At 37.2% G+C, this 16,240-nt stretch overlaps 1 protein-coding gene across 2 annotated transcripts in view; it reads right to left on the bottom strand.

Moving 5' to 3' along the window:
• The window catches only part of LOC138059817 (uncharacterized), a 23,840-nt gene extending 9,529 nt beyond the window's left edge, over positions 1-14,311 (bottom strand). The window contains exons 1-13 of one of the 2 annotated variants that reach the window (XM_068905446.1): positions 14,172-14,311; positions 14,022-14,068; positions 11,487-11,589; positions 11,098-11,160; positions 10,336-10,401; positions 7,965-8,075; positions 7,221-7,479; positions 6,175-6,321; positions 5,187-5,286; positions 4,849-4,960; positions 3,534-3,680; positions 2,140-2,222; positions 855-930 (exon numbers count right to left, since the gene is read on the bottom strand). In XM_068905446.1, coding sequence (XP_068761547.1) covers positions 855-930; positions 2,140-2,222; positions 3,534-3,680; positions 4,849-4,960; positions 5,187-5,286; positions 6,175-6,321; positions 7,221-7,479; positions 7,965-8,075; positions 10,336-10,401; positions 11,098-11,160; positions 11,487-11,589; positions 14,022-14,068; positions 14,172-14,228 — 1,371 coding nt within the window. In that variant the 5' untranslated portion in view covers positions 14,229-14,311. The remainder of the gene's footprint in view (positions 1-854; positions 931-2,139; positions 2,223-3,533; positions 3,681-4,848; positions 4,961-5,186; positions 5,287-6,174; positions 6,322-7,220; positions 7,480-7,964; positions 8,076-10,335; positions 10,402-11,097; positions 11,161-11,486; positions 11,590-14,021; positions 14,069-14,171) is intronic. The other variant, XM_068905447.1, reaches the window with a different exon arrangement.
• Positions 14,312-16,240: the final 1,929 nt, after the last annotated feature.

Here is a 16,240-nt window from a genome sequence, read left to right on the forward strand (position 1 = left end):
TGTGTGATAAAACCAGTTTTCCTCCGAAAAAAGGAAAGTTATCTTCGGGGACCAAGCAGTCGCAGCTTTGAGTCAAACAACTCAGATTCATACACCTTATTCCAAAATGGCCGCTGATTTATGCGCATACAAATTGGCCCTTGTTGCCTCGTTCAAGATAAAATATTCTTTGGAATTTTAAGCTTAAGAACGAGGCATCAAGGGCTAATTTGAATAAAAACAAAAGAATATTGAAATGGCGGCCATTTTGGAACAAGGTGTATACTTCACCCGAAACACCACATCTCACACTTTACACTACTTTAGAGCGGTTTTCGATTGAGTGTCGAAAGTAATTAGCGAATTACTTTGGTTTTGCATTACTTCACTCAGTAATTGGTTCAAAGTTCTCGCGCCACTTTTTTAACCAATCAGAAGTGAAACCAAAAGCGATCGTGGCTCGCACGTGCACATTTTCCCGCGCTTTGTGTCGGCTACATGTATTTACTTCGAGTTTTGATTGGTTTACTGGATTGTCTCCGTCCTTTTTGATTGGCCAACGTAATTACTTTGGTTTTGGTTTTACGACACTCGATTGAAACTCGCTCTAGCAGCAGCGAGATGAAAGCCAGAAAAAAATCAGTATTGAACGGGAATCGAAAAAGGGCTCTACCAATCAAGCCATCAAGACAACTTTGTGACTTCATGATAAATCCGTAGAGGATGGACATAATTTGAATTTCAGAACAAAAATGATTGAAATTGAGAGCGCATGCGCACGGAAATCTCGACACTTAGGAACGTTACTCCGAGCTAACTATATCTCACGCCCGCAATAACAATACTTTCCAATCACGTAACAAGATAAGACTTACCTCCAGTAATATTTTGTCCATGCTCTTTATGACACACCTTAGTTTTTGCTTTTCTGACAAAGAACTAAAATCCACCCTAAAATTGACAAAAATACAATGTGTGGGGCACCTGGGGTATTTACAAACGCTTTTCATTCAACTAATACATTCCTATTTTTCACGTTGCCATGTTACCACCAATAGCGTAGCCCCTATTCTACTATAAAAAATTACACATACCCCACAATTCCTCGATTCGCTCTGACGAAGGGCTAACGCTCGAAACGTCAGCTTTTAGAATCTCTGTACGGTGGCCAATTTACATTATCACTCCGTTGATAAAACCAAATTTTTGTATACTACTTCCCCACCGACGCAGCACCACAGTTTCTTTAGAAACTACCCCCTTCATTCATTATTGTATTTCGCCTCTGTTTTTATCACATATGGATTTTCTTCTACATCTTTCCTTTATATTATGTTCTTCTAATTTCAACGCTTATACGGCTCACTTTACCCAATTTTCGTAAGACAACCATGCCAGTATATCAAACAAACTCTCGTTAGAATAATTACATAGGTGATTATTGAAAATTCTCTGCGCTGATTGGTTACACTCGAGGTGATTATTACGCAATAATCACCTAAGCGGTTTCTTAAAAATAGCAGCAAGCCATTTTGTCGAGGTGACAGACGAAGAAACTCATTGCTTTAAAGAAAATACATATTTGTCCAATAATCACCCATGTAATTATACTAAAACAATAAAAGCCTCGACTTTGTCTCGGTTTTTACTCACCGATATCCACCCCGCCTTCGGCAAATAATTGTTAATTATATTAATATATGTCTAAACTTAAATTTCTGTAATGTGTAAAATGTATTACGTTAAAGTTTATTTATTAAAAAAAAAATAATAAAAAAAAAAATAAATAATAATAATAATAATAATAATAATAATAAAATTTTAATTAACAATTAGTTCATGCGTCAGCGTGCGTATGTCGAGATATTGAGCATACGGGAAGATTGGAGAGCACGAAAGAGGCGTAAGAGTTGCACGAGGCGCAGCCGAGTGCAACTCTAGCCTCTTGAGTGCTTTCCAAACTTTCCAAGTGTTCAATATCTCGACATACGCACAGCTGACGCGTGAACTAATTGTTTTATAACAATATCAACGAGCTGTTAGTTTGCTGACGTCATTAGCGTGCTCAATAAGAATATAAAGAACGCTCGCGCTATTGAATTTATGTTATAATGAAAAATATATATAATGAAAAACTCGCAGCTGATGAAAAATACTCACTTTTTCTGCGACAAAAACATCAGTGATGACGAAAATTTTTGATGAAACCTCTTCAGCGTTAACACTTCCCGTAAATGCACAGCCTTAAAATATAAACAAGGATTTAGGCTTAGCTGCATAATTCCCGAAAAATTGCCTAAAATTCTTTGCGGAATTTCCCAAAAAAAGCTCTAAGATTCTTTTAGAAATGTCTAATATTCTCCAAAAACTCTCCAAAATTCCCGAAAATTCTTACAAATTTCGTTTCTTATAGTGCAAAGTCTGCCATATTTGCTATCAAGCAAAGATCACTACGGTGAGAAACCGCTGCTTAGATGCACTGTAGGACCCCTTTTGGTGAATAACCACTGATAAGGAATGGATACGAACGGACTGACCCCTATCCTGGTAGGTTGGAATACAAAAAACATTTAATTTTTGTCAACGTTTTTTCCTGTGAAAAGTTTCCAACATGTCAGGTGAAAGTTCAAATTGCTCTAAATTTCTCGAAATTGTCAATTTTTTTTCAAAAATTCCCAAGAATTTCTAAAATTCTTTTTGATGTCTAAAATTCCCCAAAAAATTCCGGAATTATGTAGCTAAGCCTGCAAGGATTCCGACTTGGACAGTTCTAGTTCTTTTTTTAGGGATGCAAAAGGAGGTTCTTAATCTGACAATGCACTGAAGGAGATGATAACTCATTTACCCCGTAAATTGAATGAGGAGATGTATTTTGCGATGACGACCGAGGGATACTAAAAAAATCCGAATATCCCTAGACAGGAGTCAAACCTAGGATCTCCCGATTATCAATCATCTCGTATTTGAATTTACGACTATCGTTAAATCGGAATTTCCTCGGAATTAACGATTTTAGTTTAATGTAGAGCACTGTGCCTCAAGATTTGCGGTAAACAAGCCAGGAAGAAAAAGACTACCAGAGCCATAAATTGGTAAGGTTAAGACTAGGAAATCGTACTTGCAAAACCTATATTACACTCTTCATGTTATTAAAGCAACAAAAAATTTTTTCATAAGTTTATAATAAACTTGTTTTCCTTTGAAACGGCATTTTGAATTAAGTAGAATTTAAAAAAACTATGTTAGTGGTGAACCAAGCTTATTGTACAACTTTGTGTGGCTACCTACATGTAACGATAGCTTACCAAGGCACCGTCTTTCATATACTGAATAATTAATGTCCGTAAAACGAAAAAACAAAAACAAAATTTTCCTGTTTCACTCTACCACCGACGCAGCACCACAGTTTCTTTAGAAACTAGAAATTTGTTTGCAAAGAAATTTCAAATCGGAATAACAATGATTCATTTTGTCTTGTGCCATTCAGTTCGGTATATGAAAGTCTACCCCCTTTTGACTGAGAGGATTTAATCATCTTTAATCTTTGTACTCACGTTTCGTAGTGTCCTGCTTAAAGATGTAGACATTTTTGCCAGATGTGTTTTCTTCTTGTGATTCTTGTCTGCTCTCTGTGTTACAGTTTCCAAGGCCGTATGAGCATCGCTTCCAAGATTTGTGGATATTGACCAAACCTTTTCGATCTACACAAAATTAAAAGGTTTAAAATACAAACTTAGTATGCTCTGTGGAACATAAAATGAAGACATTCGTCTGATTGCATTAAGCCCTCGCCTCAAGGGGCTCTGTTAGAAATGGTCTGCGTCGGTTTATATGTTTTGGGTTCTGATTTTCTGCCAAGGGAAAGCTAACCTTTTATAAATCATAAAACTTACATCTTAAGGGCGGTGCCTACTAATTCAAAGATATTTTTGCCTCGGTTTATAATAATGCAGGAAATGTAGATCTTAACAAGTGTTACTGAAATCCAAAAAGAAAATTGGGGGTAACCACGCATTTTCCAAAGATAATTCACGAATAATATTTGCAAAATGCTTTAAAATACAAAGCAATGTATGGCGGTACTCTTTCTCAAATTGATATTTATTATCTCTCAAAAATGCATGGCTACCCCCAGTTTTCTTTTTGGATACCAAGAGTACTTACTAAGATCTCCTTTCTCCGGCTAGTTTTAAACTGCGCAAAATTATCCCTGTATTAGTAAGCATCACTGATAGGAAACCTGAGTATCTCAAGATGCGCAGAACGCGTGCGCAATAACAATAGCAGGCACCGTCCTTAAATACCATCGATAGGTACTAGTTATTATAACTGTTATTTTGTTAATTTATGCACAGGAAATTCCGAGGGACATTTTAGGCAAGTAGTGCACATATGTCCTCATTAGCTGCACGCCCAACTTTTGACATCAAAACACGGTGTCCCTTTAAGTCTAAGCATTTGCTACCTATTTTCAACAATAAGTTAAGGGTAAAGGTTAGCGTTTTATTTTTAGCTTTGGGTAAATGCAGCTCTGTATTCCAAGACACGAGTGATGTTGAAGTTGGGAAGAAGAACATGGGGACAGTCTTTATTATTGAAATCCGTGTGTATCTAATTTGGTGCATTTCTAGGCATATCTGACAAAATACAAGTTTAAAAATGTGTGAAATATTTATCTTTCCCTGAAAATCATAACCAGTTCTTTTGACCAAAGATGTTTGGGCCACATGTAGATTCATCAGAGAGAAATCTAGCCAGCTGGGCAGTTTAAAAGGATAAAAAGCAGTGAAGTTTGCATCACCAGCCCCATGACCTTCAACTTAAGGCCAGGTAATCGTGCACACAACTGTAAAATGGCCAATCACAAACCTCTGGTTTAAGGTATAAAGCAATTTCCTCCTTTTCAGAATTACTGAGTCCAGACAATGCAGTTTGAACAATACTCAAGAATTTCCCTAGAAGCTCCACAAAATATGGCAACCTGAACACAACAAAAGAAAATGTCATTTTTCAAGTTGTAGTTAGTAGCACAAGGTTGTGATAGGTACAATGTATTGAGGTTTGCATGTTGTCTGTCGTGTATAATTTTGCTTGATTTGCACTTTTGCTTCCATTTATCAAGGTACAAAGTATGATAATTTATGCTATTCCAGTTGCAGTTGCTTCAATGGGCTCAGTTTAAAACATCAAGATTAATGGCTTGATACCTTTTTCTACAACTTTGAATTATTTCTTGTCGCTCATCTCTCGACAAATCAGACTTGTGCTTGGTAAAAATATCACAGATTAAAGCAAACTTCAAAATTCCTGAAACATCAAAGAAATCCATTATCACAACATCAATAATAATTATTAATATTACTTAAAATTGGATTTTTTTGTGATAATTTTATTATCTGTTATTAATACATGTAATAATTCCTTCAAACATTTTTCAAGTCAAATGTAATGAGCGAAATTTTTCTTTCCATTTAACTATAATTTAATTTATTCTTTTGACATCTTCCAAACATTGCAAAGGTGTTCTAAAGATCTTACCATTGATATTCAAACACTTTCAAAGAAGATTGGAACATGCTAGCTGGGCATTAGACTATGAGTTGATGTCAACAACTTAACACGAGTATTGACGCTTGCATGATGGATTTGATTTACGAGACATCTGGTTTGTCTCTTCTACTGGGCAAACCTTCCCAGAGGGAAGGAGCACGAACAGGACTCGAGGTCCTATGCGAGGTGCTCCACCCTACCCTATCCAGACCAGAAAGACCAGACCACAACACCGGGAACTACATGCCCTACTCTTGACGACAAGTGTGCGGGTTCTTTTACGTCCCACAGGATTATGAACATTGAAGGGTTGTGAGACAGGACCTTCGGCTTATCGTCCTTATCCGAGAAGACTAGAGAGTCTAACCATTTGCAGATGTAATTACAAAGGTAGCACTTTCTCCTCAGTTATTTAAAGACTTTGAGTGTTGGTCCGGCCGGAGTTGAACTCACGACCTCCCGCGTGACAGCCCGGTGCTCAACCAATTGAGCCACCGGTGCGCAGTGGACTATTTTTGCCACATTTTAATGTTAATTTACAGTTAATAGGTTTTTAAAAGGCTGAGAAACTGGCAGTTAACAGTCAGGCATGAGAAACCGGCCTGGATCTGCGGGCATGGAAAGTCTATCTCATTGTATATTTACCAATTGCGAGTTGTCTCAGAGCCATCTTTGTCACATCAACAATTTTAGAATTACTTCTGTTAAAAGGTAGAGCAGCGGCAAGAGATTCTGACATTTGCAAGATATTCTCTAGAATACTGTACATTTCACTCATCAAGCTCTTTATCCCTGTAAATAAAGGATTGTCCTGTGTGAAAACTTCATTATTTTGTTGGACGCCCAAGAGGGTTTTTCACAGACTAAAACACTTAACAGTGGGTCTCCAATGGGAAAAGACTACAAGACTATTGATCCTATAAGTAACATATTGACAACAACAACAACAATGACAACATCATCATCATCGTCAACATCATTAGTTTTGCTCAAAAATTGTTCTCTCATTCTTTCAAATTATTGCACCTGCTATTCTCTTCACCAGCCAATAGCATTAAATGAGCAAAACATTGTCTCTCTCTGCACATGAATTTAGATGTTTGGTGCACTTTCATTCTAATGTTCTTTGAAAATCTGCACCATAAAATGACCAAAGATAGAACTCTATAGAAAATGTGAGTGCTTATCTAGGAATTTCAGTATTCTTCCCTAGCTTTTAAGACACAGTTCCTCCCAATCAATCCTTGGATATCGGTAGTTTGATATTCTGTGAAAGATGAATGAACTTGGATAATGTGGAAAAAAAAACCATCTCCTCACACATAACTGCATGGGAGCCAAGCAAGCCGGACAAGCAGAGTGATCTTTATCAACCCAACCAAAACGTAACAAATACACCATAACAGGCCTTATTTAAAAATACAGGAACACTATTTAACAAACTGACTGAAATATGATAAACATCCTAGGGGAGGGGAGGGGAGGGGCTGGTCAGGCAATGGCAGATTTCAAAAAACAAATTGACCCACCAACAAACCATGTGACCTGAAGACATGAAAAGAAAAACATTTTCTGCTTTATTCATTCCTCAGCCAGCGGAAAAACTCACTTTATTGAGGCTGCCTTTGTAGACCTTTAAAAATCCCTAAAATTTTCACAGAACCTGGCCAAACTATAAACGTCATACTTACTATTTTTTACAGCTGTTGCATCAAGAAGCTCTGTACACAACTCTCCTAAATTGCCAATCCTATTACTGTACAATTGTGAAATTCTCAGTAGCTCATTTGCTGTGTCTTCCGAGATATCAGCTGGCAATGAACAGGTATAACAATAATGCAGAAGCCCATATAGGACATCAGAAGAAAGGTCTGTTAGGAAAGGTGGAATCTTGTCCCAAGTGAAGATGTCAGAAAAGAAACAACTTAAGATTGTCTTATGAGCTAAGAACTGAAAGAAAAAAGGTTGTAAAGTGTAATGAAGAAATAAATATATAAAGAGGGACCTTAAGGTGGCTGAATACAGTTTTTCCTCAGTCAGTGGTATTCACTGAATGCGGACGGGGATTTTGAAAAACAAAGCAAACATGGCAAGTATGGCGAAAACCTTTTTCTCCTCTTCACGATGGTCTAATGACAAATGCGGTGTAAATTTCTTTTCATTACATTTTAGAAGTGAAAATCTTTCAGAGAAACCCAGCAAAATGCTGCGCATGTGAATTAGCTAAGAAATTTGAGACCAACAGCTCTTGGCTGTTTTACCAAATTTCTGGCAAACCTATCATTAGATTTTTACAGAAATTTTGAATTAAAATAGTTATCCCGCATGGCAGCCCAGTGCTCAACCAACTGAGCCACCAATGGTTGAATATCCTTGATTATGGATACATTTCAGTTGATCTAAGTCTGTGCATTTCATTTTTAATTTTCAAATACCTTTTTCCCACTGTTGGAAACAAACGTGATGTCAGTGAAGAAATCCTCATCTAATGCAGGAAGTAAAGTGTAGGGATGGTGCAGCAGTGCTTCAGGTTCTTCTTGATTCACCTAGTAAAGAGTGCTGGATGTTAACTTTAATAAAGGTATTATTACATGACTAGTGCTTGCTCCTGATATAACAAGCACTCTGGTTGGCTAATTGCAACACAGGCCCACAGGCTGATTTAACAAATTATTCATTTAATTAAAACCAAAACTTACGGTGATTCTACAATGTAAATATTGTGCCAAATTGGCACTTCTCTGTATTCACTGCCATTTTGTTTAGTAATTGATATTTGAAAATGTCAACCAAATTCATTCGTCATCAGTAAATATACTTTTTTGACAGAATGCACATTATTGCAGTTTCAAATGATGAATGAACCAATAACCAGATGAAAGAGATCCCTTTCAACTGAATCAACCATAAAGACAACACCACACATTTAATATTTACATTGGCGAATATGCATATTTTAAATTATTATTTTTTACTGTTTCAATTTATTAATTATATCATTTCATTTTTATATCTATTTGAAACATTGTAAAGCGCATCAAGGTCTAGGTTGCACTATATAAATATGTATTATTATTATTATTATTATTATTATTATTATTATTATTATTATTAATAGTATATTTATTATAATAAAAAACTTCATATTAGGCTTGAAGTTCAGTCTTTAAGGGAAAATCTCAAACCACAGCCTTGCTGTCTGGACCTAGCTATCCTTTGGTGAATACAGAAAGGCCTCAGTTTGAGATTTTCCTGCTCACACTTGACTCTTGGTTGCTAAGTTAATACACAGAAGGAAAGTTTCTTTCAACCAGTCTGTACATGTACCTAGAGATGGGTAGTTTAAAGTTGAAAAGGATAGAATTTCAGCCTCTTTGTTATGGACCAGAAGCTTGTGAACTTGGAGTGTTTAACTCTGGTTCACTCTGAGCTGGGGTTTTTTAGTTTAAAAATTTCCTTATTTGGTTGTAATGTAGCTCGTGCTGTTTCCTGCATGTGCAGCCTCGATCTTACTTTTGTCCATATTTGGGCATAAAATTAGTGTCTAATTCCCCAGCTTTGTTTCAAGGAAAAGAATTGCACGTTACATGCTTCAAGGTCATGTATTTCTTTATGGACCAAATGACATAAACAACTATTAACTATGATCATTTAAACAACTCACAATACAGGTTCCGTCTAATATCAGTGATCTCTTTACTAAAGTTAATAAAATACATACGCACAAGACCAGGAGCTCCTCTTCAGGTAACTTTTATATTAAATTTTCGAGTCTGAGCCTAAATCAAAGATATTTTGCCAGATTTGGAGCAATTTAATTTTCGACAATTTTCAACAACTCCCTAAAAGTGCTTTTAAAAAGCATGTACAAATTGGTTTGCTACTCTCAATAATGGAGGCTGAGGATAGTTATGTTGAAACACCCATTCTTCTGCATAAATTTTTACATAATTCATGTATACGTTGAATAGCTTCACTAGACTTGTCATTTTGTTTCCATTCTTTTAGTCTAATTTTGTTGTAGCTTGTATCGTGACTGTACCGATAATTATTGGTTATTGTTAATGGTTTTAAGTTGTTGTCCTTTGTTACTTATTTTATTTGTTAATATAATTAGTTGATCGGTTTAACCACGGAATGCGTGTAGCTCCGCCCACCGCGATTAGCCTTTGCTATTTGTGGGCGGAGACAGACTGTACCTTTTTGTATCTGTTTTGATTAAAAATATAAATAAACTGAACTATTGCATACAAGTCTTTGCAATGGGTATGAGCCTTAGTCAAAAAGGGCTATCTGAAAAAACAGCCAAGCCAATCTATGTAGGAATTTAAGGAATGGTCCTTGGTTCCAAAATCCAACAGATCTGAACACCTTGCTAAATAGATCAGGTGTTAGATTTCAGAAAGGTAAAGATACCATTGAACTGGTATTGACCAATGGTTGACCGTTTCAGATACCTTGAAGTCTGATCACACTCTTCGCATGTAATCACGACTGAATGAATTTTAAAGCATCTCATTAAACGAAAGCTACAATTCTTCCTCCCTTACAAAGTGGTTGATTTGTAGGTGTTTGTCCTGGCAGCGTGAGGATCGATCGAGTTCTGTCCTCCAGCAAAGTCCATGCTAGCAAGCTTGTTTTGGAATTTTTGCTTTTTCTTTGGTCACTCCAGTGACCCTTTCGATTTTATGCATTCATTCATGAGGACATTATTCTCTCTACAGGCTGGCTGCTAAAAGTGGTAGCCACCAGATATCCCAGGTACCCAACCTCCACTAAGTGATGGATAATTAATGATTATTATACCTTTCCACACTTTAGCTTCAAATGTTTGTCATAATACAACATTAACTGGTCTGATTCAAGCCAACACTGAAAAATAAATCAACAAAAGTGATTATTACATAAAATATATTTGACCAAGTACTACTTAAAGGGGCTATGTCACCCATTAGACTGAGAAATTTCAAGTAGCTGGCAAAAATTGCTTTCCTTGCCAAGCTAGGCCAAAAAATACATATACATTTTCCCTGATCAGTAGCCGGTCGCCAGAGCTTCTGGAGAACAATCATGGTCACCTTACTTAAGGGTGTTTAAGGAAAATCAGTACTTAACAAGAGGCTACAAGTAGCCTACACTTTCTAAAAAGGAATTTTAGCCGATTATTTCAGCCATTTTTTATGTTACTGTAATATCGTGGTCAATAACCAGTTCAATTCTGTAGTCCAAAGACCAAAGTCCACATTCCGTGACCAAACCATATGGTTAAGTGTGATCATTATTCTATGACCTTTATCCAGGCGATTTTCCATAAACTTGAACCACATCAGTCTGACTTTTTTCAAAATTACCCAAATACAATTCGTTTCAATCTTGTCCATTTGTGTCCATCTTTCCTTTTCCTGTATTTCTTTCATGTTGTTCAACAGTTCTAAGTACATGTACTGCAGTTATTGCAGTGTTTCTACCATTTGAGCATCTTGGATGTCATGAACATCCATAACTGGTTTGACGAATAAAAGGGGAACCTTGTAATTGCATATTAACATAAGAACAGAATTAATTCACCTTTAATACAATCCTGTCTACATGGTTACCATCACAAATCAATTCTCCTTCAAAGCTATCAAACTGCAACAAAAAAAAATCATTTAAACTAATCTAGATGAAAGTCCATCAACAAATCATTCAAAACACTGCTAATTAAATTAAATCTGTCAGCCGAACATGCAAGCTGTCTATAAACAATAACAATTATTATTGGTCAATCGGCCAGTCACTCAGGGAGTCTATCAATCATACAACTACATAGTCACTCGGTCAGTCAGACAATACATCAAAAATACTGATCAATGAATCTTTCATTCAATCATTCAACCAAAATAATACTGATTAGTAAATCAGTCAATCGTTTAATCCATCAATCAGCCAACCAATCAATCAAAATTAATACAAACCAGAAAAGTTTCACAAGAGAAAAAGGGGAGGTCTGCTTCTAGTTCAAATGCTGCTGGCATCATCCATATCAGGTCCCCAGCTTCATCCAACTGAAATTTCACTCTAAAAATAAAGACGTTTTGAAAGACTTTTCAATCACTTTTTGCAAATAAAAATTATCAATTATAATAATTTGTTATTATTGTGCTTTGTTAATTTCATGACAGTTGCCATTCAGCAAAGCTAATCAAAGCTAATGCTAAATTCATCCCATGACTTGTTTCTATAAGTTAGGAGGGGGGGGGGGGGGGGGTCACATGAAAATCTGAAAAAAGGGAAAAGGCAGGGTTGTCAGAAGTTCTCACAATAGACAGCCGTCAGTTTGAAAAGTAGCAGGACTGTTCAAGGAAGAAGAAAGGAACTTTTTATTTCAGTGTCTACTCTTCAAGCACTGAAGCACTAATTTGGGACACTGTAAACTGAAATCAACAAATAAATGCAAATCAAATGTTGGTTTTTGAGGAGAGGAGAAAACCAGAGTACCCTGAGAACCATATGACACGGAGTTTGGGAATCGAGCCCGGGGCCACATTGGTGGGAGGCGAGTGCTCTCACAACAGTCAGGGTTCTTGTTAAGAGCCGGTAACCGGTTATTTTTACCGGCTGTTCAAGTAAATGTTACCGGCTGTTTCGCTGAGATATTTACTGAAATTATCCCGGCAACGAATGTTCGTCTGTTCAAAGGTGAAATTACATTGCGTTTTTGTGAAAATATTGCTTTCCCCCTCCAACCAATCCTGTGAAGATATCTGGCACATGTTATCGCTTCAAAAATATACTATTTGTTAAAGCAATCCAGCTTGATTTTGCCAACTCATCCCTCGAAACGATGTCCGCCATGTTTCCTTCCCATTCCTCCCGCGGCCAGGGGAAACCCCCATAACCATTATCAAACGTTTACAACATGGCATCCATGCGTGGAAAACGACAGAAAGGTCTTTCGGAGTTTAGTTTTCAACCAAAGCGTCAGAAAAGCGGTGGCGAGTGAAAATCAATGAAATAGCATAACCTTCTTTCTTTTTGCTGAGTATTAAATAAATTGAGCAGGCGCTGGCACGCGACAGCGATCGATACGAACGTCAAGTTAAGACTTGAGCTCGCTAGCCCGTGCAGGTGCAGGTAACAAAGTTACCTCTTATTTTTGGTTTTTTACCTCCTGTGAAAAAATTTAGCAAGAACCCTGCAGCTGCTCCAGCCCTGCATCCCCTTAATTTATAAGGAAAATGTACATATGTAATATCGCCTGAGCAAGAGAACAGTAGACATCCAGCTACTTAAGACAAAATAACAGTCTTGACTTTCGCTACCAGCTGGCTGCTTTCAAGAATGCTACATGTAGGTTGGGTAGTAATTAAGGACGGTGCCTACTAATTCAAAGGTATTTTTGTGTGGTTTACTGACTATGCGGGAAAAGCAGATCTTAACAAGTGTTATTGAAATCCAAAAAGAAAATTGGGGGTAGCCACGCATTTTTGGAAGATAATTAATCAACAATATTTGTAAAAAGTTTTAAAATACAAAGCAATGTATCCCGATAAAAATTATATGAAAAAATTCTCAATTAAAAAGCCTAACCTTATTGCCAACATGGGTAACCTCCTTCCTGTGTGGTTATTTTCCAGATCCGATGCGATTTAAGTAATTTCTCAATTTCGTGGTTGTCAACGGTATAATAAAATCCCAAGGCTGGAAACTAAATTCTCAGGTGCCACCAATTTGAGTCAAATATTCCTAGATAAAATGTTCCCACAGTCACAATTCCACATCACAATCAATTGACTGTGATTGGACGACTGAGTGATTGTCATGTATTTCTCAGAGGAAATAAAGGACCCAGGGGAATAAAGAAATTTGTGGTTGACAAAACTACCGTCTGCCACCCTGGTAAGGCTCAGTTCGTTATCAACAGTCGAAACCGTGGCCTATGTGGTGTGGAAGCGTACGTTTAAAAAGTTGTTTTCTTGCAATATTACCGCCTGAAGTCGCTCGCAGGACTGCTATTGCATTGATGGTGGGTTGAGATGAAAGTTCAATCTTTGTCAATTGAATGTGATGTGGAATTGTGACCGTGGGAACATTTTATCTAGGAATCTTTGACTCAAATTGGTGGCACCTGAGAATTTAGTTTCCAGCCTTGGGATTTTAGTATACTGTTGACAACCACGAAATTGAGAAATGGCTCAAATCGCGTCGGATCTGGAAAATAACCACACAGGAAGGAAGTTACTGTTCCCACGTTGGCAATAAGGTTAGGCTTTTTAATTGAGATTTTTTTCATATAATTATCTTCTTAAGCTTTTTATCGGGATTCCCATACAAATCCTTATATTTTTGTCGGCCATGCTCACACTGAGCTTGGGGCGCCTGTGGGCAAATCATGCATGCATGATTCCGTGAATAGCTCATCAGATAAACAACTTGAAATGAGGAACCGAAAGCACTTTGGGCTGGAAAATAGTTAGCAGCTTGAAACTAAGACAATTCTTTATCCTTACCCTTCGACCCAGGGATAATTTTCATCTGACAATTTGCATGACACAATCTGGAAGATAAATTATATTTCAGAAAAGGAAATTTTGACTCTGCCTCATGTTTGTTAACAGCCGCTAAACTTTATATTTTCATTGATTCATGAACAAGCTTACCTCCCAGCAGCCCAGAATTTCATCCTCGGAGGGTTTTCTTTTAGAAAATATGTCCATATTATCTGTTAAAACTTTGATTTTTGAAACGGTGTACTCGACTTATTTCCAGCTGAGTCAGGAATGATGTTTTCATTCTGCGCGGTTCGGGGCTAGGAGCTTGGGTCGAGAAGTAAGACTAGCCTCACTTACACGATCATTCTACGCGGACGCGCTGGATGAAGTGATATAGATAACACATGAATGAAGGGGGTACGTAGTTTCTAAAGAAACTGTGGTCCTGCATCGGTGGGGAAGTAGTATACAAAAATTTGGTTTTGTTAACGGAGTTGATAATGTAAATTGACCACCGTACAGAGATTCTAAAAGCTGACGTTTCGAGTGTTAGCCCTTCGTCAGCCAGGCGAATCGCTCGCTCGGATACATTATCAACTCCGTTGATAAAACCAAATTTTTGATAGATAAGTCGCCGAGTTGGTTATAATCATTTTATATCCATTAAGCCCGAGTATAATAATTGTTTTATCAAAAACTCCAGGATCAACAACTCAGTTTCATATTGATTTCTGCCTCGGTCAATAGACCATTTTCTAATTCTCACGGCTGGACTGGATCTAGCATGGAATGAAGGCTAATGCGGGCAAATCTTTTTCAAATGCAAATTAATTTGCCTGCATTAGCCTCCATTTCAAGCTAGATCCAGTCCAACCGTTAAAATTCGAAACTGGCCTATTCCGGTTCAACACGGCTTTTGTCGGCCATTTTTTACTTTGTTCAAATATATTCCGGGTTTTGGACTTCACACCTTTTTTCAATTTTGTTTTTTTTCCGGGTTGCGCTCCGGCTGCGCATGCGTAAGAATTCTCTGTCTTGCAGAGGGCAGTTTAAGTGGGGAACACGGGAAAGACCTCATGCATGTACCCACCAAGAGTCCCCAACTACGTAAGCCACGCTAAATTATTCAGTTTCCCACAATTCAGTCATCCGTATACCTTTACCTTCATCTATATCTATTTAACTCCATTTATAAAAATTTCTCATCATCTGTATTAATATACATTCACTCCTGGTCATTTACCATCATTTACCTTCAATGATATTCATTAACCCTCATATACCTTCATCTATCTTCAGTCATATTCATTAACCCTCATATACCTTCATCTACTTTCAGTCGTGTTCATTTACCGTCATTTACCTTCCGGCATTCATGTTCATTTACCTTAATTCTTCATAATCCTTCATTGACGTTCATTCACCTTCAGCTACATTCATCATGTACCTTCATTTTCCTTCTTCTCCTTCATTTACCTTCATCTACCTTGATTCGCCTTCATTCACCTCCATTTACCTTCATTCACGTTTATCTACCTTTCTCTACCATTATTTCCCTTCATCTTCCTTCATTCACATTCATCTACTTTCATCTACCTTCATTCATGGTCATCAACCAGCATTCATATTCATCTGCCCTCATTTACATTCATTTGCCTTAGTTAATATACCGTCATTCACGTTCATCTACCTTCATTCACGTTTATTTACCTTCATATACCTTCAGTCACGTTTATTTACCTTCATCAACCTCCATCTACCTTCATCGGCCTTTATCTAAATTCATCTACCTTCATTAGTCTTCAGTCACGTTCATCTACCTTCATCTCGTGACCCGCTTCATTTACCTTCATCTACCTTCATCTTCCTTCATTCACATTCATCTACCTTCCGTTACCTTCATATACCATCATCTGCCTTTATTCACGTTCATTTACCTTCATCTACCTTCGCTTGAAAATGAAGGTATTGTTTTGCTTTTTGGGGTTCTCTGTGTTAGTTAGTAGGGTGTTAATACACATTGAAAAGAATAAGTCATTGGTCATCAGAATGCGACTTACATAGAGCGAGTTTCAATTGAGTGTCGTAAAACCAAAACCAAAGTAATTACTTTGGCCAATGAAAAAGGACTTAGACAATCCGGCAAACCAATCAAAACTCGAAGTAATTACACGTAGCCGAAACAAAGCGCGGGAAAATGTGCACGCGTGAGCCACGATTGGTTTTGGTTTCACTTC

This window comes from Montipora capricornis, chromosome 8, assembly GCF_036669925.1.
Source record: "Montipora capricornis isolate CH-2021 chromosome 8, ASM3666992v2, whole genome shotgun sequence".
NCBI classification, from domain to species: domain Eukaryota; kingdom Metazoa; phylum Cnidaria; class Anthozoa; order Scleractinia; family Acroporidae; genus Montipora; species Montipora capricornis.